Source organism: Dipteris shenzhenensis, chromosome 21 (assembly GCF_047967505.1).
Source record: "Dipteris shenzhenensis isolate YYH24624 ecotype China chromosome 21, Dip_SZ_1.0, whole genome shotgun sequence".
NCBI lineage: Eukaryota > Viridiplantae > Streptophyta > Polypodiopsida > Gleicheniales > Dipteridaceae > Dipteris > Dipteris shenzhenensis.
This window is the reverse complement of record NC_141616.1, coordinates 385,693-411,726: the sequence shown is the minus strand read 5'-3', so window position 1 is coordinate 411,726 and position 26,034 is coordinate 385,693. Positions and strand designations below refer to the sequence as shown.

General features: G+C 46.0%; 1 protein-coding gene across 1 annotated transcript in view; it reads right to left on the bottom strand.

Moving 5' to 3' along the window:
- Positions 1-723: 723 nt before the first annotated feature.
- The window catches only part of ALN (allantoinase), a 282,875-nt gene continuing 257,564 nt past the window's right edge, over positions 724-26,034 (bottom strand). Inside the window, exons 12-15 of the mRNA XM_087392293.1 lie at positions 20,985-21,095; positions 17,995-18,105; positions 1,572-1,670; positions 724-1,431 (exon numbers count right to left, since the gene is read on the bottom strand). Coding sequence (XP_087248419.1) covers positions 1,306-1,431; positions 1,572-1,670; positions 17,995-18,105; positions 20,985-21,095 — 447 coding nt within the window. The 3' untranslated portion in view covers positions 724-1,305. The remainder of the gene's footprint in view (positions 1,432-1,571; positions 1,671-17,994; positions 18,106-20,984; positions 21,096-26,034) is intronic.

Here is a 26,034-nt window from a genome sequence, read left to right as displayed (position 1 = left end):
GAGAAAAGGATATCCTGCCCTCCTTGTGCATGCATAGTAGAAGTTCTAAAGCTGCCCAGACCAACTACTCTTAATTATGATACATGAAAAATCACTGAATGATGAACCCCTTCCTATTAGCATCATTTAATTTCACCTTGTTAAAAACGACACTTGCTGCAATTTGCTCCTTTCCGATGTATCACTCTTGCATTAATCTATGCCTGAATTGAAAATGTAGTAAGTCCAAACCTATCTTTACCAGATATCCCAGTTGGATTTATGCACTTATAGTTTCCTGGGTTTGAGGTCCACAAGCATTCTGAATGGATATACTAGACACAGAAGCTTCCAGCATTATATTTTACATAGGAAGTTCACACAAGTTCTTTTTGTGAAAATGTTCAAATTCAATCTAAATAGATAGACAAAAATCCTTGCAACAATATCTGGGAAATCCTTATGAACATCTTGACTTTGCAAAAGAACATTGGAGCTAATTATATGACATAATAAATGTTGCAATTTCATTTGTACGTATATTGACCAACTTCATCTATTTGACTAAAAATTGTGCCATGTAGGGAAGAAAGCAATAATATCAGAAGAGAGCAACATAATTGGATTCTTTCAAGATTAGTGCAGCTAAGGGTAACAAATTTTGAACTATTGAATTGGGGCAGTGGCGATAAGGATGAAAGGATTTCTTTTTTTTTCAAAAAAGAGACTTCTATTAAGTAAGAAAGAAACTCGCTAGAGCAAGCTCTGTGCGGAAATACAACATGCTAAACATATAATAAAAAAACTCCTCAGAAAATCGAGGTAGAAAGAAACCAAGGCTGAAGCTAAAAATGCCAACTCAACCCTGTAGAAGTCTCAGCAAAGAAGGGAGAGTCTCTCCAATCCCTGAGAAAAGTAACTCTCTTGGAGGAGGCTGCTCGAGAGGATCCCTGCATGGTCGCCCAAATGGCCATCAAAGTGTGTACCGTATCTGTCCAAGTACTGGCCAAGGTTTGAGAAGGTGAAAGGATTTCTGATCTTGCATAGTAAAGAAAATCCCCCTGGCATGTGAATATCATGGGATTCCATAACTTACAGCCACCAAAGACGAAGATCGACAATGGGACCATGGACATAAGCAACATATTGAGGAGAGACAAAGAAGCTCACCAACGTCATTAGATATGGAGGAGTAAATTGATATAAACAGTAGGTGTCTCTTTGCTTGTTTGCAAGTGAGTATTCTTCATAGATTTCTTTGAAAAGATTTTGGACATGTTTGGAGATATTTATAACATGTCATGATGTTTGCAAACAATGAAGATCCTATGCAGCAATGATTGGAAGGCCACATGGGCATGCACTGTGATGACCTTCATTATACACCAGTTGGCCTCTGACAAAGGTTGCTATAACTCTTCCAAACATTGTGGTTCCAGCATATGGTGTAATCTGTGATCATAAACTCAAATTCAAAGTCCCCCAAACAAATTCAAGCTTTGCCATTTCCTTCCTTTGCTGAGTAAAATTAAATCCATTACACAGTGGAAGCTGTACATATGAAATACGAATTTATCAGGAAGCATACTCACATTATGTTTATGATGAATAATGAAGTCATCATTGACAGAAAATGATGTCTCTGGATCCCATATTACAAAATCTGCATCTTTTCCAATATCTATAGATCCCTGCAACATTAAAAAATGAAAAATCAAGCTCAAATACTATTTCAGAACGGTGATATTTGCCATAGCACAAAACCTTTCAATGGCCTTTCTAAGTCTAAATTCCTGTGCATATCTACATATCCCCAAATGTAAAATCTCTGTTGAGCTGCTGCTCCTCCCCGCTGCCCCCCTCCCCGCTGCCCCTTTCTCCATCTCCAGTACCACGATGGAGAGCTATCAGAGCTATCAGAGCTCTGCACTGGAGATCTGGGTCGATGATGTAAGTTTTTTCACTGTAGAGCCGCTGCTCCTCCCCGTGAGCTACTGCCCCCCCCTCTCCCTCTCTCAGCCAGCCCCCTCTCCCTCTCCCTCTCCCTCGCTGCCCCCTCCTCTCCCCCCCTCGCTGCTCCTCCTCTCCCTCCCCTCTCGCCAGCCCCCTCTCCCTCCTCCCTCACCCTCCCTCTCCCCTTCCTCCTCCCCGCCCTCCCTCTCCCCCCCCCCGCTACCCCCTACCTCTCCCTCCCCGCCCAACCTCTCCCCCACCCGTCAGCCCCCCCGCCCCCCTTCTCCTCCCCCGTCATCCCTCTCCCTCGCCAGCCCCCCCCGCTGCCCCCCTCCCCACTGCCCCTTTCTCCTCTCCCCTCCCCCGCTGCCCCCTTCTCCTCCGCCCTCCCTCTCCCCCGCCAGTCCCCCCGCCCCCTTCTCCTCCCCCGCACCCCTCCCTCGCCCTCCCTCTCCCCCCCTGCTGCTCTCCCCCTCCCCGCTGCCCCCTTCTCCTCCGCCCTCCCTTTCCCCCGCCAGCCCCCCTGCCCCCTTCTCCTCCCCCGCCCCCCTCCCTCCCCCATGCTCTCCCCTCCCCCGCTGCTCTCCCCCCCAAGGTGACCCCCCCTGGAAAAAAAAAAAAAAAGAGTTACTATTTTTATTTTTATTTAAAAAAAAAAAAACCTCCTCCCCGCCCCCTTCCTTCCTAACTCAGCTCCCCACGCCTCCCCCTCAGCCTACCTCTGTCTCCCCTCTCTTTCTCCTTCTTCCTGCCCCTCTCTTTCCCTTCCCTTCCCCTCTCTCCTACCCTCTCTTTCTCCTTCTTCCTGCGCCCACGTTCAAGGCGTCTTGGGCAATAGTTTCACGGACGAAGCTTTTTCAGTGTTGGAATCGGCCTTTTCACATCGATTGGCGAATGGATCCCCATTCAGCCAATCTCCGTCCACCTCCACCGACCGCGAGAACCGTCATTTTTTCAGAACACGAGCTACAGCAGCTCAAGAAATATGTGGAATTAGAGGGCTCCACATCACTTTTCGCCTGCATCTTTGGGTCACACCCTTCCAGATCACAGGCTAGAGACTGGATGCTGGCGGCGTTACCATGAGACCTTGCCCCTCACCTGAGGGATATTCGACTTTTGGGACGTGGATTCTTCCAAGTGGTTTTCGACTCCCACGAGTCCACAGCCCTTGTTCTCAAAGCTAATCCCCTGCCTTTGGGTTTGAGGAGGATCTTTCTTGTGCCCTACACCTTGGGCTTCGATCCCGGCTTCGATCTAGTCGAGGAGGACAGGCAGGTCACATCACTGTTCATTAGGTTTTCTGGTCTTCCTCAGGTCTACCATCGACTGCTTGCCACTATCGGAGCCGCATTCGGAGTGGTCACGGAGATCCCCTCCCTTCATGGCATGCCTTCTTCCTTGGCAGAGGCAGTCAGTGCAAATGGGGTGCCTGGTGTTAGGGTCATTGTCTCTGACCCTAACATCTCAGATGACCACATTATGCTTCAGCGTCCAGACGGCTCTCTCTTTCAACAGAGAGTCGAGATTTCAGGTAGACAGGACCAATGCAGGATTTGCAGGACCCTTGGGCACTTTGCTAGAGACTGCCCAAGGAAGAGAAAAAGACTCGAGAGGTTTTCTGGTGCGGCTCCTTCACGTACTACCACGACTGCACCTCCCTAGCACCCTGTACCACGCACTCCAGGACCACCAAGAGCAACAGGGCGCCCTGCTTCGCGCACCCCACGACCACCAGGGGCAACAGGGCGCCCAATGCCCGTAGCACACCCAGTACCACAATGGAGAGCTATAAGAGCGATCTACACATCGTGTGCATACTTACGCTCAACAGTGAAGGGGGTTTGAATATCATCGACCCAGATCTACAGTGCAGAGCTTTACTCTGCAAGTTCGTTTTGTGAGAGGGCTTATGCCAGGACAAGAGCCTTGGAAGGATTTTTTTATCAGATGCATACAGTCTTGCACGCCCACTTCAGGAGAGGATTGGACACAGTACTAGATGGGTTTTCACCATAGCCCACCTCAGGTCTCCCTCTTCCCCTCTTATGGTTGCTATCCTGAAAGCATGGGCCAGCTTCAGGAGTACTCTTCGCAGGATTCCCCCATCCACCCGTGAAGAGATTAGCCTATCATGTGGAATGACAGGATTTTGGATGAGCTTGGCAGACCACTTGGAGCTTCTCCTTACATGCAGTGGCCAAGATGGGAGAGGGGCCCTGCATCTACAGTGGGAGCATGGAAAGCCTTCACGAAGCTTCCTGCAGACCAACAGGCCCAGATGGTTCTTAATCTCAAAAAGAAGAAAGAAAGAAATTTTATTAAAGGTCCATCGAAGGCCATACATGGCCTATGGGACACAAAATCATCCGAAAGGAAAATACATCATCAACGATGCGCCAACTAAGTGGCCTCATCGTAATATAGCTAAGATGCCAAAAATGGCTACAAAAATCCTAGATACAAAATGAAATGAAATAGAGGGAGTGCAGGGAGAGTCCAACAGATTGATGCAGCCTTGCCCTTGGATTGGGTGGACACAGATGACATGCCTATTACTTGCTCCACCTGGATGGGGGCATTTTCCAGATTGGGAGTTCCTTCACAGGTGATTGCTTTTCTTGACCCACATGAGGATGCCTTAGTATTTGATGTTTCTTCGGGGGACAGGCTGTCCAGATCCACAGACGATATCTTGTTGGAGGTACCGTTTCAGCCAGTCAGGATAGTGGGCTTCATGGAGCATGGCTCTCTTTCACAGTGGTACTTGGATCCGGACCCGCTTCTCCTCGCCCTTGGCTCATGGAGGCTGTGGCTCTATGGAGGTGTCCCAATTAAGTTTTTGCAGTGGGACCCTGGGGAATGGGAATGGATAGATGAAGGGCACCGAGAGAAGGGCATCCCCTTCTTTCGTTACATGGTCAGTAATGCCAGGAAATTCCAGCTCAGCTCTACGGGTTGGAAGCCTACCAGAGCTCCTCATTGGGAGAACTTTCAGATTTCTGCTGACTTGCAGATAATTTTTTGGCAGAGGCTCTGGAAATCCCACCGGAATAGAAAAATCACTCTCTTCTTTTGGCTTTTTATTCATGGTGGGATAGCAGTGAACCATTGGAGATCCAAGTTCGGAGCTGACCCTTCTTGCCCTCGCTGCCTTTCTGCTTTGGAGACAATACAGCACTGCCTATGGGATTGCAGACAGGCGAGAATCATATGGAAGGGGATTGCAAGACTTTTCAGCACTTTTGTTCGCCTACCTTTCTATATGAGCTGGGAATTAGTGGCTTGGCTTACTCTTTCAGGGCCCCATGTATTTTTTGAGAGACTTGACTCCTCTTGGGCTCTTCACATCCGACGACACCTTGTGGAGTCGTGCTCTCTAGAGGATGTTCCGGCCACTCTTTTCAGGGCTGCTCCTGCAGCATGGCACATTTGGAGAGCCAGATGCACTGAGGCTTTGGAGGGTTCTCGGGTTCACCCTTCAGATACGATACACACTCTCATGGCCATTTGGGCGACCATGCAAGGATCATCTCAAGCAGCCTCCTCCAGGAGAGTTACTTTTCTCAGAGATTGGAGAGACTCTCCCTTCTTTGCTGAGACTTCTACAGGGTTGAGATGGCATTTTCAGCCTCAGCCTTGGTTTCTTTCTACCTCATTCCTCTGAGGTGTTTTTATTACATGCTTAGCATGGTGTATTTCCGCACAGAGCTTGCTCTAGCGGGTTTCTTTCTTACTTAATAGAAGTCTCTTTTTTGAAAAATTAAAATTAAAAAAAATCTATGAAACCCCCTTGCTGCCCTCTCCCTCCCCCCCTCGCTGCCCTCCTTTGCTGCCCCTCCCATCCCCCCTCGCTGCCCTCTCCCCTCCCTCGCAGCTCCTCTCCCTTCCCCCCCTCGCTGCCCTCTCCATCGCTGCCCTCTCCCCTCCCTCGCAGCCCTCCTTCGCTGCCCCTCCCTTTCCCCCCTCACTGCCCTCTCCCTCTCCCCTTGCTGCCCCTCACCCACCTGCCCTCTACCCCTCCTCCCCCTCGCTCTTGCTGCCCCTCCTCGCTCCTCCCTCTCTCTCCCCCGCCCCCTCCTTCACCGCCGCCTGCCCCTGCCCTTCCTGCCACCCTCCTCCCCTCTCGTCTGCTGCCCCTGCTTTCCCCCGCCCCTCTCCTTCCCCCCCCGCCCCCTCCCTCCCTCTCCCCCGCCCCCTCCTTTGGCCCCGATCACTGCCCCCTCCCCCCCGCCTTCTACCCTTGCCTTTTTCCTCCCCTCCCGACCCCCCCCGCCCCCTCCTTCACCCCTTCCTACCCGGCGCCCCTCCCTCCCTCTCCTCCGCCCCCTTCCTAAACCCTCTGTTGCCTACCCACAACTCGCCTCCCTCTTCTATTTTCCCCTCTCCACTTTTCCTCCCCTTCTTGCGTCCTTGTTCTAGGGCGTCCTGGGCAGCATTTCCACGGATAGAGTAATTACAGTGTTTGAATCAGCCTTTTCACTTTGATCGGCGAATGGATCCCCATTCAGCCAATCTTCGTCCACCCCCACCGGCCGCAAGAACCGTCATATTTTCAGAAGACGAGTTGTAGCAGCTCAAAAAAGATGTAGAGCTTGAGGGCTCCACATCGCTCTTCGCACGCATCTTTGGGTCACACCCTTCCAGATCACAAGCTAGAGACTGGCTGCTGGCGGCGTTACCAGGAGATCTCGCCCCACACCTCAGGGATATTCGACTTTTGGGATGAGGATTTTTCCAGGTTGTTTTTGACTCCCATGAGTCCACAGCCCTTGTTCTCAAAGCTAATCCTTTGGCCTTGGGTTCGAGGAGGATTTTTCTTTTGCCCTACACCTTGGGCTTCGATCCGGTAGAGGAGGACAATCAGGTCACATCTCTGTTCATCAGGTTCCCTAGTCTTCCTCAGGTCTACTATCGACTTCTTGGTACTATCGGAGCCACTTTTGGAGTGGTCACTAAGATCCCTCCCCTTCCTGACATGTCTTCTTCCTCGACAGAGGCAATCAAAATGGACGGGGTGCCTCAAGTTAGGGTCATTGTCTCTGACCCTAACATTTCATATGACCACATTATGCTTCAACGTCCAGATGGCTCTCTCTTTCGACAGAGAGTCGAGATCGCAGGTAGACAGGACCAGTGCACGATCTGCAGGACACTTAGGCACTTTGCTAGAGACTGCCCAAGGAAGAGGAAAAGACCCAAGAGGTCTTCTGGTGCGGCTCCTTACGTACTACCTCGACTACACCTCCCTAGCGCCCTGTACCACGCACTTCAAGACCATCAGGAGCAGCAGGGCGCCCTGCTTCGTGCACCCCAGGACCACAAGGGACAGTAGGGCGCCCAAAGCCCGCAGCACACCGAGTACCACGATGGAGAGCGATCAGAGCGGCTCCTTTATCTTAGGAGGAGACCTTTGATTAGGCTCAGACAGACGCCATCCCGACTCTAGAGATGGATGTTGCTGCAACCCCAGATACTACAGTTCCACATCAGGAGGGGCCTTCAGATGCACCAGCCCCAGTCACTTTGGTTTCGGCGGATCACGAGGGGGCTTCCGATACTTCTTTCCCACAGACTGTTCCTGCCACAGTCAGGACAATCGAGGGAGTGCGTTCACAAATGAGGACTCCAGATCCCTCTTCAGCCTTGCCACAGGCCTCCTCAGCCCTTAGCTCCAGTTCTGCTGATAGAGGCCTGACAGGTCCTTCTCATCCATCTTCCACGAGTGCAGATCTTCTTCGCACTCCTCGGCCAAACTTGCTTCTCAGGAATTCTTTTTCGACACTGGCAGATTCGGCGACTTTCATGGATGATGAGGAGTTTGTGCCCTCCACCTTAGGGGTCCCGGTCGTTGGGATTCTTTTTTATAGGACTTCCCCCTCACCAGGTTTGGGGATCCTTTCACCTATTGAGTTCCCTGCCCTCAGTAGGAGTGTTTCGGCCCAAGGGAAGCTGGTCTCCTCTACTAGGTTGGGTAAGCCTTTCCATCCAGCATCCTCCCGTCGATGAGGATAGTCAGCTAGAACATACAGGGCCTAGGCGGAGTTCCACACCATCGCCGCAGACAGCTGATCCAGAATCAGCTTCATCCAGGTGTCACTCAAGGTGCTATTGATATCCTTTTTATCCAGGAACACAAGTTGGATGCCAATGATTGCGCTAAGTCTGGCAAACTGCTCTCAGGACATACCTTCTGGTCGCCTGCTATGGGCACAAGGGGAGGTACTTGCATTTCGGTCTCTCCTTCTATTCTCCCCTTGGTTGCTCGTCGTTGTATTATCTCCCCCTCTAGAGCTCAATGAACTACTCTCTTGGGCCCCCATTGCAGATTCCCGGATCATTGGTGGTGATTTCAACATGGTTGAATTGCCATCAGACAAAAACGGAGGCACATAGGGTGGAATTCACTCTTTGGAGAGGGCAGCGCCTGGGATGCCTTTCTCTTTCAGTACAGTGGCAAGGACACTTGGTTTAATGATGCCTTTCATGTTATGCCATAGTCACTCCTGTATTCTTGGTCAAACAGGAAATTACATATGCCCATCCATGCACGTATTGACAGATTTTATGTAGACGATTGGGCACTTGACAGAGGCGGATCTGTATGCATTTCTACTGGGGTTTCTACCTCAGATCATTTTCCAGTGGTATTGCAGATTTTTGAGCCTCATCGGAGAGGACGCTTTGCTAGTGTCAGGATTCCAGATGCTTTTTATGCAAAGGAGAGCCTCACGGAGGATATTTTACAGATTTGGGTTTCACATACATGGTGGAGTTGTCCGCCCATCTCAGGTAGCTGCAGCCATATCCGGAATTAGTGACTATTATCATACAGTCGCTGAGTCCAGGAGACGTGAGATTGGTATACGCTAGCAATTAGCATCCCTTCAGAGGAAAGAGCAGAAGAGACCCACTGATGCTTGGATTCAAGAGCGCCTTGCTGCAACAATGGCTCATATGCAGACATTGTTGGATCAGAGAGCAGAGTATGCCTTTCATGCACGGGAATCATTTTGGATTCAGATGGGTGGTAGGGTCAACAAACACTTCTTCTCTACTCATGGACCAAGACATAGTAGAAATAGTGTCTCGCAGCTCGTTGACTCAGACGGGGTTTTACAGTCAGATCCAGATGCCGTCATGCATATAGCCTCACAATTTTTTGCATCCCTTCTTATTGTAGATCCGGGCACACAGGCCATAGATGATGCCAGAGAGGTTATTTGGCAATGTATCCGTGTATTGGTGAAGGATGAGATGTACGGTTCTCTCGATGCACCTTTCACCAATGCACAATTCAAGACTGCATTGCTTGCCCTTCACAAGGGCAAGTGCCCAAGTTCGGATGGACTTACCCCTTCCTTTTTTATTACTTTTTGGGAGTAGATTGGTGATCACATTACATCAGCCCTGCAGGGCGTGTGAGACTCTAGTGAGGTGCCTGACTCACTTACAGATGGTCTCATTCATCTCATCCCAAAGGGGGGTAATAGGAATCTAGTGTCTCAGTGGAGACCCATCACTCTATTGGGCACTTTTAACAAGATTCTGGCGAAAGCCATCAGTCTGTGACTACAGGTTTTTCTTCCAGATTTGATTCATGACACACAAACAGGGTTTGTGCATGGAAGAAGTAATTTAATAATATTTTCTCATTTTGGGAGGCCTCAGAATGGGCCATGCAGAGCCGCCAAAGATTGGCCATTCTACTCTTGGACTTTGAGAAAGCCTACGACAGAGTAGACTCGGATTTTTTAGAGGGTACTCTATCTCGCTTTGGTTTTTCAAATGCATGGATTAGAGGAGTATCCTCTCTCTACAGATCAGCCCATAGCCAGGTGCTCATTGGGGGGGGGAAGAGGGGACAGATTTCAGATTTCCAGATCAGTCCGCCAGGGATGTCCTCTTGTCCCTTTTCTTTTCTGTTTGTGGCGGAAGCTATGAGTGTCTACCTTAGATCTCAAGCTGATATTTATGGGCTGAGGCTTCCTGTCGGCCGGGAAGAAGAGCTCCTAGATAGTGAGTTGGCAGATGACACGGCTGTTTTTTTGGATGCCTCCCCCACGACACTGACTTCCTTCCGGACAACCTTGGATTTATTTTGCACGGCTGCATGTGCACACATTAATTGGCATAAATCCAATGGATTCTGGATTTGCGATGATGACACCCCGGATTGGGGTAATGATGTTGGCTTCACTTGGGTACAGAGGGGCGTCTCCGTCAGATATTTGGGCTGCCAGGTTGGGGTGGGCATCTCTCCTTCACAACAATTTACTCCGGTGTTGGAGAGCATCAGAAGAAAGTTCCTTTTCTGGAGCTCAGCCAAACTTGACTTGGCTTCCAGGGTGGTGGTGGTTAACCAAGTTCTTCTAGCCACAGCATGGTTTGTTTGCTCTTGTCGGTGCCACTCTAGGGATTGTATCACTCAGCTTAAAAGGCCCGTACGAAACTTTTTATGGAGTGGTCTAGATGGCACAACTAATGTTATAGCCAGGGTGGCTTGGGAGACCTTGATTCTTCCTACAAGAAAAGGGGGTTTGAATATCATCGACCCGGATCTACAGTGCAAATCCCTACTCTGCAAGGTCGTTGTGAGAGGACTTATGCTAGGGCAAGAGCCTTCGAAGGATTTCTTTATCAGATGCATACAGTGTCGCACGCCCACCTCTGGAGAGGATTGGATACATAGTACCAAATGGGTTTTCACCACAGCTCACCTCAGATCTCCCTCTTCCCCTCTTATGGTTGCTATCCTGAAAGCATGGGCCAGCTTTAGGAGTACTCTTCGCAGGATTCCCCCTTCCACCCGTGAAGAGATAGAAAGGCAGCCTATCATGTGGAATGACAGTATTTTGGATGAGCATGGCAGACCACTTGGAGACTCTCCCTACATGCAGTTGCCAAGATGGGAGAGGGACCTTGCATCTACTGTGGGAGCATGGAAAGCCTTCAGGAAGCTTCTTGCAGATCGACAGGCCCAGTTGGTTCTCAATCTTAGAGGGAGTGCAGGGAGAGTCCAATAGATTGATGCAGCCTTGCCCTTGGATTGGGTGGACATAGATGATATGCCAATTACTTGCTCCACCTGGATGGGGGCATTTTCTAGATTGGGAGTTCCTTTACAGGTGATTGCTTTTCGTGACACTCATGAGGATGCCTCAGTCTTTGATGTTTCTTCGGGGGGCAGGCTGTCCAAATCCACAGTAGATATCTTGTTGGAGGTACCGTTTCAGCCAATTAGGATAGTGGGCTTCATGGAGCATGGCTCTCTCTCACAGTGGTACTTGGATCCTGACCCGCTTCTCATCGCCCTGGGCTCATGGAGGTTGTGGCTCTATGGAGGTGTCCCAAATAAGTTTTTGTAGTGGGACCCTGGGGAATGGGAATGGATAGATGAAGGGCACGGTGAGAAGGGCATCCCCTTCTTTCGTTACACGGTCAGTAATGCCAGGAAATTCCAGCTCAGTTGTAGGGGTTGGAGGCCTACCAAAGCTCATCATTGGGAGAACTTTCAGATTTATGCTGACTTGCAGAAAATTTCTTGGCAAAGGCTCTGGAAATTCCAACGGAATAGAAAAATCACTCTCTTCTTTTGGCTTTCTATTCATGGTGGGATAGGAGTGAACCAATGGCACTGCCTTTGGGATTGCAGACAAGTGAGAATCATATGGAAGGGTATTGCAAGACTTTTCAGCACTTTTGTTCGCCTACCCTTCTTCATGACCTGGGGATCAGTGGCTTGGCTCACTCTTTCAGGGCCCCAGGTCTTCTTTGAGAGACTTGACTCCTCTTGGGCTCTTCACATCTAATGACATCTTGTGGAGTCGTGCTCTCTAGAGGATGTTCCGACCACTCTCTTCAGAGCTGCTCATTCCTCGGTTGACTCTCCATGGGAGATCTTAGCTAGCATTGCAACATGGCACATTTGGAGAGCCAGATGCACTAAGGCTCTGGAGGGTTCTCCAGTTCACCCTTCTCAGATCTTGGCCAGTACTTGGACAGATACGGTACATACTCTGATGGCCATTTGGGCGACCATGCAGGGATCATCTCGAGCAGCCTCCTCCAGGAGAGTTACTTTTCTCAGAGATTGGAAAGACTCTCCCTTCTTTGCTAAGACTTCTACAGGGTTGACTTCGCATTTTCAGCCTCAACCTTGGTTTCTTTCTACCTCATTCCTTTGAGGTGTTTTCATTACATGCTTAGCATGTTGTATTTCCGCACAGAGCTTGCTCTAGTGAGTTTCTTTCTTACTTATTCCGCACAGAGCTTGCTCTAGTGAGTTTATTTCTTACTTAATAGAAGTCTCCTTTTTGCACAAAAAAAAAAAAACTCTAAAACATGGTTTCAAACAGTTTGATGTACAGTTATGGCTAGGTGAAAAGTGACAAATCCTGGTTTTGGTCAAAAAAATGGTGAGACAATGTTCACATTCCAAGTGGAACACATGTTTGATTCATTCTAGGACGTCCTCGTAAAGCAGAGATGTTTGTTAGGTTGCTGGATCTTCTTCTACTTACCATAGGATGGCTACATCCAAGTGCCAGATCTGGATCACCATAGGTCATCTCAGGACCACATCCCACAAATTCTAGATTCAGGTAGGACACTATTAGGAAATGGAGTCAAGATGAGTCAGTTTGGTGTGTTCTAGTGAGTTCTAGTCTAGTGTGTTCTATGGATGCCACGTGTCACATTGGGAGTTATCCCATATGCATTGGTGTTCATTGTGTGTGTGCACTCTATATAAGAGCTGTACTTGTCTAGTGTCAAATCAATCAAGTATCAAGCCTACAAGCTCTTTGGTCTACATGTGAGTACTTTCATTTTGTTCATTGTTCTTGCTATTTCATTTCCATTTCATTATGTCTCTCTTTGAGTATTATTCTCTCTCTCCCTAGCCTACCCTCTCTCTCTCTCTCTCCCTCTCCACCATGCACCTTCATGTGGTATCAAAGCCTCCTTTCCTACCTTTCCCTTCTCCATGCTCAATCTAGAGGATGAGGGAAGCCCGCAAATGAAAGCCATCCTCTCCTCCATAATTGAGATCCCTTCCACTCCTTTCTCCCCATCTTGTTCTCTTCTCCTACCTTAGCCTCACCTTCGGAAGCTATGAAGCTTGGTTTACTGCCCACAAAGGAGCAACTCGGTCACCATTCTTGTGGTGTTAGTGGGCGTCTTCGTAGAGCAAAAGGACAGCTCGTTTTTGCTAAAAAACAGCCCACTTTTTTGCTTAAAAACAGCTCGTTTTTGCTGTTTTGGGGGCGTTTTTGTGAAGGAAATAGTTGCTTACTGTTGTGGAGATGTTTCTACTATTGGTCGCCCTAAAAACGACCTCATTTGGAGCCCGTTTTTGAAGAAACGACCTGCTTGAAGAGAGCTTAGCTGCCCTCATTTTGCCCACAAATTACTGCTCCAAATCTCTCATGATGACATCTCTATCCTTCACATTTTCTGCCTTCAGTTCCAGCCCTCAGTTTCATCTCCTAAACTGTTGAAGACTAAAGTTGCAAGGTACACAACGAGTTCTCTTTCTTCAAACTCATTGCTCGTGGAGAAGTTCGAGGGGGAAGGATTCCCTACTTGGCAAACTAAGGTTCAGTTGCTCCTCATGAAAGAAAATGTATGGGATGCTATTGAGGATGATGCTCCCACAACGGATCCTCAACAACTCAGATCATGGAAGCAACACAACTCAAAAGCTATTGCTATCATCAGACTTTGCCTCAATGATACTTTGATTCATCACATCAACTTCAAATCAACGGCCAAGGAGATAAGGGCACATCTCGAGAATCTTTTCGGTAACAAAATCACGAACTCCAAGGTTTTCTTGAAGTTGCAATTTAATAATTTGTAAATGGAGGATAGTGATACCTTAAGTACACATTTAACAAAAATGCAATCTCTTATGCAACAACTTTCTAGCTTGAAGTGTCCCCCAGACGACGAGGACAAAATGGCTGTCCTCATGAAGAGTATGGAAGGAGTCACTCGCTTTGAGCATACTCTTGAAATACTTAGGCTTGCCACGACTACCTTTGATGATATGGTGACTCTTCTTCTAAAAAAAGATCGCCAGAATGAAGATTCTCCTATCTCTTCTTCAGATACTACAGAGGCTCTTGCCTCCACTAGCAGATGGAAACCCAGGCCTACACCAGCACATGGAAATTCAAAGCCATTCAAGCCTCTCAAGTGAAACTTTTGTAACAAGCTTGGTCATAAGAGGAAAGATGCTACCAGAAGCTTGCCAAACATCAAACTAAGAACCATGCCAATTGGGTTGCAACTGCCACGAGTGACGATGAAGAAGACGACCCTCTGACACAAGTTCATGCTCTTACTGCTAAAATCCCACATCCCTCTTTCCCTCCACAAGACAATTGAGATGATGATCCATATATTTTCTAAGCATGTTCTACCTTGGGTTGTTTCGAGTACAAAAGAAAGCAATGTCATTTTACAATCCCCCTTGACATTGTTTGAATGTCTTGTATCCCCAAGCCATGTTGATGTCATGTAAAGAGAGGCGCTAACAGGCTTTTAGTGAAGATATCTGCCACGTTGTCCTCAGTGGAACAATATGTGAGATCAATGAAGCCATCTAAGATACAATCCCGCACATAATGATAGTGATTTTCTAGGTATTTCATGCAAGCATGAAATATAGGATTGTTTCCAATAGCAATGCAACTCTGGTTGTCACAAAAGATCGGAGTTGCGTCACCATCCTGAGCATGATGTAAGTCATGCAGAAGCTTCCTTAACCACATACATTCCATAGTGGCTGAATTTGCAGTTTTGTATTCTGCTTCACAAGAGGAGAGAGACATGTGGTCTTGCTTCTTCTAAGTCAGTGAAGCCACTCAGAAAAATGTCACCCTCTGAAGCATAATGCAGCCCATAGGAAAGTGTACCCTGTACATATCTGAGAACCATCTTCATTGCATTCCAATGTGTAATTGTGGGACAATGCATGAACTGGCTAAGAGCCATGTACATAGGCAATGTCTGGCTGTGTGGAGCATAAGCAGATCAAACTGACCACAACCTACCTGTACAATGTGCCATCAAACTTTTCAGCTATATTATGCTTACTTAGCTTTCCCTTTTCAATGGAGTGGCCACAGGCTTACAGTTCTCCATCTTAAATTTCTGCAACAACCCCTTCAAATATTTTGTCTATGACATAGAGATCCCCCCTTGGATTTGCCAAAATTCAATGCCTAGACAGTAGTGTAAGAGGCTCAAATCTGTCACGTCAAAAGTCTAACACAAGACAGACTGCACTGGTGCAATTTGCTGCAAATTACTGCCAATGAGTATGATGTCATCGACATAAAGCACAAGCATGACCAAATCTGAATTTTGTTACAGAACATATAAATTTGGCTCTGTATGAGTGTTGACAAATTCCTAGGACATTATAAATTGATGTATCTTATGATACTATGCACGAGACGCTTGCTTCACTCCATATAAGGCTTTCCTAAGCTTGCATACCTTGTGTTCTTGTCCCTAAACAACAAAACCCTGGGGCTGATGCACGTAGACCTCCTCCTTGAGATCCCTATTGAGGAAGGAGGTCTTGACATCCATCTTGTACACAGACTAACCATAAAATGCAGCAAGAGAGATGACAAAGCGAATATTAGTCATCTTGGCTACTGGAGCAAAAGATTCCTCATAATCTATCCCCTTTTCTTGTGCATACCCCTTGGCAACTAAACGGGCTTTGTACTTCTCAATTGTACCATCTACATGAGACTTTATTTTGTAGATCCATTTGGTGCCAACCACATTCTTGCCAATGGGCGCATCAAAGTCTCATGTAGCATTCTTTTGAATGGATCTAATCTCAGCTTCCATGGCTTTTCGCCATGCCGGATTGCCCTGAGCATCCTCAAAGCGCTAAGGCTCAGTTTTAGCTTCCATCACTTCACATTCATTGGTTCACAAACATCACTATGCACAATCTGCAACACCCTTTGTGCTCTTACTAAACCTGGACCATCCTTTTGGAACGTTAGGCGATGCAACTTTCCAAGAGCACAAGCTTCACACACCTCTTGAGTGGACTGCTGTAATTTTGGCAATCCTTCAACCATATTATGATTACGCAAATATGCCAAAGCTCTGTGATGTGCATGACCAAACTGGGCATGCCATAAATCACTTGAAGTAGAAGAAGATACTACCATAACATGCTGATTATAGGGCTGAGCATCAAGCTTGTAAAGACCCATGCTGGCCTCATAAGAACCTATAGCCACAATCTCATACCCTTTCTTTGGATCCTCGCATTGATAAGTCTGGGATTCCACAAGCATGTGCTGGTCATGGGCCATGGATGGAACGGAAACAAGATTTTTCCTCAAGTCAAGAACATACTAGACATCACGGATATACTTTTTCTTTCTTGAATCCAGAAGGATGGAAACATCTCCCACTTCTGTGATGTCCTGAGTGGCATCATTGGCACAAATAACTGTCTGCCATGAACATGTTTGATTTCTTCAAACCACTCTTTCCTGTGAGTCATGTGCTTTGATGCACCACTATCTAGATACCAAGTATCTATGGCAGCAAATGAAGAATCACCACAGGAAGCCACCATCTAGCAGATAAGGCGCTGCCTAGATGTGGACCCTTGGCACCACAAAACTGTTCTCCTACCTCTCTTGGTACCTTCAAAACTCCATCAGCTTACATGCTCTCTAAGAGCTTCAGTGGCTTAAGTCGATGCCCTTCAAACAGACCTCGTTGCTCCTCCAATGGACAGCCAAAGGTGATGTACCATTTGTGCCCTGATTCTTGACCTCCTCAGTGCTTCCGTTTGCAGCCACTGGTGAGGTACAAGGCTCTCTGATTCCCGGCCTCCTTGCTGCTGGAACTGCAGTCAATGTGTAAGGCTAAGCATGTACTTTTGGGCCTCCCTGCTTCTAGATCTGCAGCCTGGAACTCAGGCTAAAATTGGTAAAATGGACCCATTTAACCTTACAAAATTTAGAAAACATACCATGTCATCACAGTACTATATTTGTATGAATATATTCACTTGTGCAAATAGATTTGTACACTGCCAAAAGCAGCCCAAAATTCCACATGAGAACCACACATCAAGGAAACTCCTTGACCCCCCCCTTCTTGTGTCCACCTTTCTGACACACAAACTTCCCCTCCCACTTTTTTATGCCCAGCTTCGCATCAGTGCCTCACATCCTCTCTTAGCCTATTCAGCTTTCACCATCCACCCAACCAACCACATGCCCACAAAGCTTCAGTCCAAGAAACCCAGCCGCTCTCCCCTCAAAATCCCTTGGAAATTTCCACCAGTTCAGAGATATGAAGGTGCACTACAACTTGGATAGAACTTTTTGTCAAAACACGTCAAAGCTTGGACAGAGCTAAAATCAGCACCCCCAAGTGAAAAATACAGCAACAAATTTTTTATTGTTCTCGTTTCACTTTTTCTCCTATAACTAGGAAAACTATGTTGTCAGCTTGCATCAAAGAAGGGTGGGATGGAGAAGGCTATGGAAGATGCCTAATGATGTGCCGATTTGGTGATTTACAGAAAAGAAATGCTTATAAGTATGTTGTGCAAGCCCATATTAAGGACTACATTATCTATTTTGGATAAGCCTTAAATTGTCTCAAAACTCCTAAAATTCTATTTGTATTTCATCTTTCATCTCAAGAAATATGTTGGGCACGATGTGCCAGCTTTAGAGCTACCACCCTAAGTGGAAATCAAATTAGAGGTTCAAATAAATTGAGAAAATGGATATCAGACCCCACAAAAATTGGTACAATGGACCCATTCCACCTCACAAAATTTATAAAATATAACATGTCATTACGGTACTTCCTTCAAAATATTTACATTATAAGCACCAATCGAGTAAAAGATAACTTCCAAATTCCAACTGTAAAGGACAAGAATTATATCTCATAAGATTAAGTTTCATGAAAGTTGGAGTGTATTGTTCTAAACCAGGTAATGACGGTCTTTCCCAACCTTCATTGTTTGCTAGTTTTGTGCACACTTTTTACCTTTCTATGCAGGCCAGCAAGACTAGCTGGTTTCATGCTCCACCACTGTGAGATAAGTTCTAAAGGCACCTGATGTTCCTTGCCATGCGTCCAGGTTATAGGAAGTACCAGCTGCAATCACAAGGAAAGTCATTCAGCTTCCTATTTTCCTATGAGCTGATTTATTATAACTTTCAACAAAGGCTTGTGACACAGAAAAAGATATTCAGTACCATGAAAAGTAATGCCTGCATTAGGACATTAAAGAAAGAAATTATGTCAATGTCAGAAAATGAAAGAATTCAGACCGGAATGATTGAAGTTCAACCTGCATTGGTTGCAAACACAAGTAACATTTCCTAGACAGAGAGACAAAGCTGTTACTTTCTGCGCACTAGAAAAGATTTTTTGAGCATGAAACTAATTGTTGCTGATTACCTATGGTCTGCTTTACCTTGTAGACAGTAGGAAACAGCCTCAGCACCCGCTACTGTGGGTAATAAGTTATGTTATGCTAAGAATGAAGTTATCACCAACACACTAGATGACCATATGGTCACCTATGGTCTGCTTTACCTTGTAGACAGTGGGAAACAGCCTCAGAACCCGCTGCTGTAGGTAATAAGTTATGCTACGAATGAAGTTATGACCAAGGACAAGTGACTGTTGAGTGATTCTTAAAGATGACCATATGGAGACAACTGATGGAGGATGCCAAGTAGAGAACTGGAAAAAATTGATCGGAGTGTGCTGATTGGAAAACAAATAGATAGGGGTATCCTCTGGATGAGGGTCTACAAACCAGGTAGATGCTCCACAACTCTTATTGGCTCCAAGCGCACATAAAAAACCACATCAGAATCCAAGGATCTGACAAAACTGACTCCAGACCAGACTGCACACTAAAGACCACTTGTGCTCTCCACTGTCCCACAAGAAACCTATGATCTGAAGAGCGACACTTTGCCTGAAAAAGCACCCATCCACTTGATACGCCTATGATGTCCCCTACCAGTATAGGCCCACTCAAGAAGGATAGTTGCATCTATCTGATGCATCCTCGTACCATACTCTCTTTGATGTGACTTGTAAGCTGAAGTTTGTGTTTCCTATGTTGGAGAGAATAAGGAGGAAACTCCCTTTTTGGAGTTCGGACAAACTAGACCTTGCATCTAGGGTCATGGTGGTCAACCAAGTGTTACTGGCCACTGCCTGGTTTGTTTGTTCTTGCTGGTGCCATTCCAGGGATAGTATCTCTCAGCTCAAGAGACCAGTAAGGAACTTTTTGTGGAGTGGACTAGATGGCATTGTAGATGCCAGAGCCAGGGTGGCTTGGGAGACCTTGATTCTCGCAACTAGGGAAGGGGGTCTCAATATTATTGACCCAAACTTGCAGTGCAGGGCACAAAGCAGTCACTGCTTTGTAAGACGGTGGTGAGAGGATTGATTCCTGAATAGGAGCCGTGGAAGGATTTTTTTATATGCAGCATACAATGATGTACACCCATCTTCGGAGGAGACTGGATGGACAGCACTAGATGGATATTTACTTTAGCCAAGCTCAGATCCCCTTCTTGCCCTCTTATGGCTGCCATTTTGAAAGCTTGGGACAGCTTTAGAGGTACACTTTGGAGAGTTCCCCCCTCCTCTCGTGAAGAAATTGATAGGCAGCCCGTGAATGATAGCATAGTTGATGAGCAATGGCAGACCACTAGGCACTTTGCATTATATGCAGTGGTCCAGATGGGAGAAGGGGCCCTACCTCCACTGTGGGGTCTTGAAAAGCTTTCAAAGGACCAAAGACTTTTATCAGTTAGTCATCTCAGAGGGAGTGTAGGGAGGGTTTAGCAGATTGATGCAGCCATACCTATGGAGTGGATGGATACAGAAGATATGCCTATTACGGATTCCACTTGGTTGGATGATTTTACTAGGATGGGTATTCCTCTTCAGGTTATTGCTTTGCAGGATGCACATGAGGATGCCCTTGTTTTTTATGTTCAGTCGAGAGGGAGACTTTCTACATTTCAGATGACATTCTTCAATTATGACGCCAGTGCGCCTTCATGACGTCGGGAAAATTTCTGGCGAGAGCGCGGGTCCACGCAAAATTCAAATATTCACCCAGAAGCGCATCGAATCGTGGCCCAAAAATGACCCCGATCTCTCCAGGATGTTTCTCACACTCCTTTCAGAGCTACAGATGCTTCTATAGACACCTCTTGGGAGATTCTGGCTAGTACTGCAGTATGGCACATTTGGAGAGCCAAATGAAGAGAGGCATTACATGCATCGCAGGTTCACCCTTCTTAGACTTTGGCCAATATATGAACTGATATTGAACATACCGTGATGGCCATCTGGGCGAGCATGCAGGGGTCATAAATATAGTAAATCTAGGATTTCTTACAGTTCCTCAAGCACCGGAAATATCCCCTTTCCTTGCAAATGTATCCAGAAAGGGGCCAGATGGTGAACCTATTGAGTATGCACCAAACCATCGGACAACCGAACTGACAACTCAGCATCAAGGTGGTCCGACAGGAGCTAAGGATCACCTTTCTTCTCTGACTCTTTCTCAAGGTTGACATGGCATTTTCAGCCCCAACCCTGATTATTTGCCAACTCTTTTTGAGTTTTGGTTTTCTCATGTTTGACATGATGTACTCCAACATTGAGCTTGCTCCTACGGTTTTCTTTCAAACTTAATAGAAGTACTTTTTTTGGATTTAAAAAAAAAACAAATACCCAATCCACTTCGAAAAATACCCAAATTGTTTATTAAATCTTCATCATTTTTCCCTGATCTCTTTCAATACACTGCAATGTCCCCAAAAACATATAAATTATATGACAAATTTACGTCAAAGTGGCTACCAACAAGTGACCGTATCAAAGTTACTAGACTTCTAAAAGTAAAGGCCGAAATGCCAAAGGATTTATGTACGAAATCGTTCATTATGAATCCATTATATGACAAAATCTGAAAATTTACATATCTTTCCTTTTACCTGGAGAGAAGAGATTCCCCCCCAAGCTCTTAAAAAATCACCTTCCTCGAGCAATTTCATTTCTGGTGGTGCCGGTGAGTGATCTGAGCTGAGAAGATCTATGCTGCCTCCCTGTAAAGGGAAAACAAAGCTGTGTTTATGACCGGGAGCATACTATTTGATACTGCATGTTTTGTGGGATATTCCGCAATTGACCTTAACGAAATTTGAATGTCAAGACTGAAAATGCACAAGCTACAAAAATGACACTTCAAACAATGCCAATACAAGTAAGACATTAGATTTAAAAGAAACCAAGCCCTGTACCAAAATCCAAAAACTATTGCACCTCCTTTTATTGAAAATCTTCACCATTGCCTCTCAAATGTCACCTTGATAAAAATTTGTGCAACTACCTATTTCTCTTCATCGACAAGTGTGGTTTCTTGTCTTGTATGTGGCATAGATTTGATGAATTTGGTATCCACCTCCACAACATAAAGAGTAAACTAGCTTCATTCTATGTACATGTGCAAAATAAACTTAAAAAACTGAACATACAACAGCCAGGGGATTACTCTGCATAAGAGGATTAAGTTAGACTTAAGTCATTATGTGTTGCACGAGGACTTGGATGTACTAGTCTATTAGGCAACCCTAATCCCACAAAGGCTAGGGATATAAACACCACAAATATGAGGCCCCTAATACAATGCTATACCTATCAAGGATCCCATAGGGATAGTGACTACCCATTCAAAACAACAGTAGCTATCAACCAACCACACGTGATTTAAGTGCCAAGGACCTCACTTGCTTAGGGATCGTCCCTACAAGGACAACCAACCAATGCCAGCAACACCTACTTCAAATGCACCAGTGCCCTTGTGCTCGAGGCATGGGGTGGACCACTTGGGTATGTGCGTGTTCAAATAACACGCCTCAGATACTAAAATATTATTTAACGGTTGTGCATATTACTTAGTGAAAAACGAGGTTTGTGGCGACTTCAACCATCCAAATCATATCCGATGGGCAAGATACTTTGTACACACCACAACCTAGGTGGGACTGAAGCACGTGCAAAGTATCATTCCCATCGGGTATGAGCACGTTTGAATAACATACCTCAAGGCGTGTTTTTTGCTGGTTGTGCATAAAACTTGGTTGAAAACGGGGTTTTTGTGACTTCAACCATCGAAGCATATTCGATGGGCATGATACATTGCACATTCCTTAGTGTAGTTGGGATTGACGTGCATACAAAGCATTACGGTATGAGCGTGTTTGAATAACACAAGGGCCCGGTAGTTCTGGCCTAGTTCCGGACTTAGTCTCCAATCGTGAGCACCTTACGCCGGACCCGTTGCCGAGTCCCAACCTCCCTTAATGTCTCAGTTCTGATACCACAATCCCCTTTATGCGCAGCTTAGCCAAACACGACCCCTGGCACGGGCCGTCCGCCGTTTCTTTCCCACTGACCTTAGAGCGTGTTTTTTGACGGTGTGCATAATACTTTGTGAAAAACAGTGTTTGTGATGACATCGACCAATACAAACCATGTTATTGCATAGTACTATAGTCATTTATTGATTTGGATCTATAATAGTGGCTTCAACAAACTTAAAATTCCACACAAGATCATTGTGACTTTAATTGATGCTAGATGGCACTTTTTGGTTTGTCTCGTCATGCATGTGTCTTAGGATTTTCCTCCCATTATGTAAACCGGTAGATGTATCTGTATAGGGGATATGTGGCTTTGAGAGCAATAGGGCTGTCTAGAAGGACAATGTCATATGAAAGACTGTTCTATGATGTATCCCATATAGCAAAAATCAGCAAAATGTGTATCCTACTCAACATAAATATACATAAATATGCTTCTAATATATCCAATAACATCAATCCTACTAGACAAAACCTGTACGTCCTGGAATGAAAGGATGCCAATGAAACCAGCAGTCATACTAATCATGAAAACAAGTCAACAAAAACCAATTTGGCAGCATTATTCCTATTTTTATGTCATCCATCATTATTTGATGTTGGGGATCATCCTGCATTTTCATACTTCATTCATGAAGTGCAAAATATCATATGACAAGGTGTCCTAGGTTGTATCCTACCTAAAAAATCAATAAGGCAATGAACATAATCATTTCCCACTATAACCTATAATTGAAAAATTGTTTGTCTCCTTGGCTAAAATATCATAGCCTTTGGAGCGGAGCCAAGCTGCACACGTAAGCACTAAGAATGCAACGAGGATAGGCACGGGCCAAGATGAAGTGATCATCCAAGATAGATCAGATGAAGAGATGGCTACTTTAGCCACGTCATCATCTTCAAAGAAAGGCCTCCTCACGAGGTGGGAAGTCAATTCCACCACAAACCGATGGAGAGGAGTGGGTTGCGACCCTAACCCAGGCCAATGGGGCTACATCTAGGGAACGTCCCAAATATCCCGACCCCTAGATTGAAAAACAATGCATTGCAGCATGACACATCTGGAGAGCCAGATGCACTGAGGCTTTGGAGGGTTCTCAGGTTCACCCTTCTCAGATCTTGGCCAGTACTTGGACAGATACGATACACACTCTGATGGCCATTTGGGCGACCATGCAGGGATCATCTCGGGCAGCCTCCTCCAGAAGAGTTACTTTTCTCAGAGATTGGGGAGACTCTCCCTTCTTTGCTGAGACTTCTATAGGGTTGAGATGGCATTTTCAACCTCAGCCTTGGTTTCTTTCTACCTCATTCCTCTGAGGTGTTTTTTATTACATGCTTAGCATGGTGTATTTCTGCACAGAGCTTGCTCTAGCGGGTTTCTTTCTTACTTAATAGAAGTCTCTTTTTTGGGGGGGGGAAACAATGCCTATTAGATAACTTGGGACTTGAGTGCCAATAAAAATTTGAGCATAGGCTCAAGACCAGCAAGGGAGCATCCTAGTTATCAAGTAGCTTCCCGAACCGCAAACATCCTGCAGGTACCAGAGAGGGTAGAGGAAGAAGTTATAACAAACCCTTCTACGAAAAGCCCTACCCTAATACAATTCATGTCAAGGAAGACCCATCTTGCAACAGCTAAGGAATGGGGAGGATATGACCTTCTATGACTTTGAAGAGTCCGAGTCTATTGCTAAAGGATCTGCCACCACATAGCCCTTGAGACATAGATGTCTTAGCCTCACTCCTATCTACAAAAGCAAAGATGCCCGTCGTGGCACTACTGCAAGGTAATCTAACCCTTTGGAGAGACCTATCAAATTGAGTGAATGGGCATATCATAAGACATGCACCCCTAGGCCCAAAAATAGTAGAGTCTCCAAAAGAGGCTCAAGAGCTTCCAAAGGTACCTATCAATAAGCTAGGGTAGTATTTTAAACATCATGGCACCAATGCCATACTCACAATCTCAAGTGCATAAGCTCACGCTATCTTAGATGGGGCTGGAGTAAGCATCATCACCAACTAGTGTTGGGAAAAATGGGGCAGACCCAACATGGAGAGTATGTCATTAGTGGTAAAACTAGCTGATGGAGGCACGGCTAGGACAAAAGGAGGACTCAAGGAAATTAAGATTAAAGTTCTTAGTTATACCTATCTGGTGTGGTTTGTCGTGATGGAATTTCAAGACCAATAGGGTAAGAACCCATCTTAGGGGGGACATTTCTTACGCCTCGCAGGTTTGGTCCATGACTGGTGCTCAAATAATATCTACCTAAGAAAGGATGTCATGAGGGTTGACCTCTACACATGGAAAGCCCACCCTATGTCGGGATACTTTTTCACAGCCGAATCCAACAAGCCGAATCCAACACAACAAAAATATCAGCATCCATAAAGCTATTTCAGGCATGTAATGCCAAGAACAAGGGTGAGGATGGGAATGAACATTCGTATGTGCCACTCTCGGAGCTCGAGCTCTCCAACAATTGGATGCATGTGCTGGCCACAATAGATGTCTCATAAAGAATAGGCTTCCAAATAACTACCCCCAAACTAGAGGAGAAAGAAGGGGTTGTCTCACTCAAGATGTTTAATATGCTTAAGCCTAGTAACGTCAAGAAGGGGGACGTGCAGGTAAAATTGGACCTTCATTGGCTTCTTTGTGTCGATGCAACCCGTCTGAGGCGAGTGACTACCCCTGTAGACACTATGAACACAGACTAAATCCAAAGCTAAGGAACCATAAGCCCAAACCAAATCCCTACCTGAGATAACAATGGAGGAGGACTACGATGGTAAGGATGATTTATGCCAAGCCCCTCCCCTCTACAAGGCTTGCACGATCCAAGACCAAAAGATCCTCTTCTAGGAAGAAAAGGAAGAAGGTGGCCATCAAGGCTATGATAGCACCTCTAAGGTAAAAGAAGCGAACCTCGTACCAGAAGGTGAAGAGCCACATCGTCAATGACCTCACCCAACCAGAGGAGGATGCCTTGATTAATGCTCCTGCAAGACTGATGATCACAACCTTTAAAGAGTATATAAGAGATTTTGTAGAAGTCTTCCTTGACGACTTATGCGTGAACTATAAATGGGATAATCATCTTAAATACCTCAAATTGGTCCTAAAGAGGTGTCGCCTGTGCCACATATCCTTCAAGTGTCAATTCTGGGTAAAGCATGGAATAATGCTTGGGCACATCGTGTCCAAGAATGGGATCTCCGCATACTATAAAAAGATCAAGCTCATCTTGGAGCTCCCACCTCCTATGAACTCTAAGGGTGTGCAATGTTTCACAAGAGCACACAAGCTACTACCAAAGGTTCATCCTCTTTTATGCAGACATTTCCCGCCTATTGTACAAGGTACTATTGGCTTTTTTTTGGACAGAGGAATGCCAAGTAGCTTTTGACACCCTCAAGCTTGCCTTGGCTACCGCACTAGTTCTAAGAGCACCACGTCCATATAGGTGCTTCAAAATTTGCAATAGGGTGCATATTGGCTCCACCAGGAGACATAATTTAGATTACCTAATCTACTTTGTGAGCCGTCAACTTAATATGCTGAAATGAATTATACATCCATGGAGAGGGAAGTACTAGCCATGGTACACGTAAC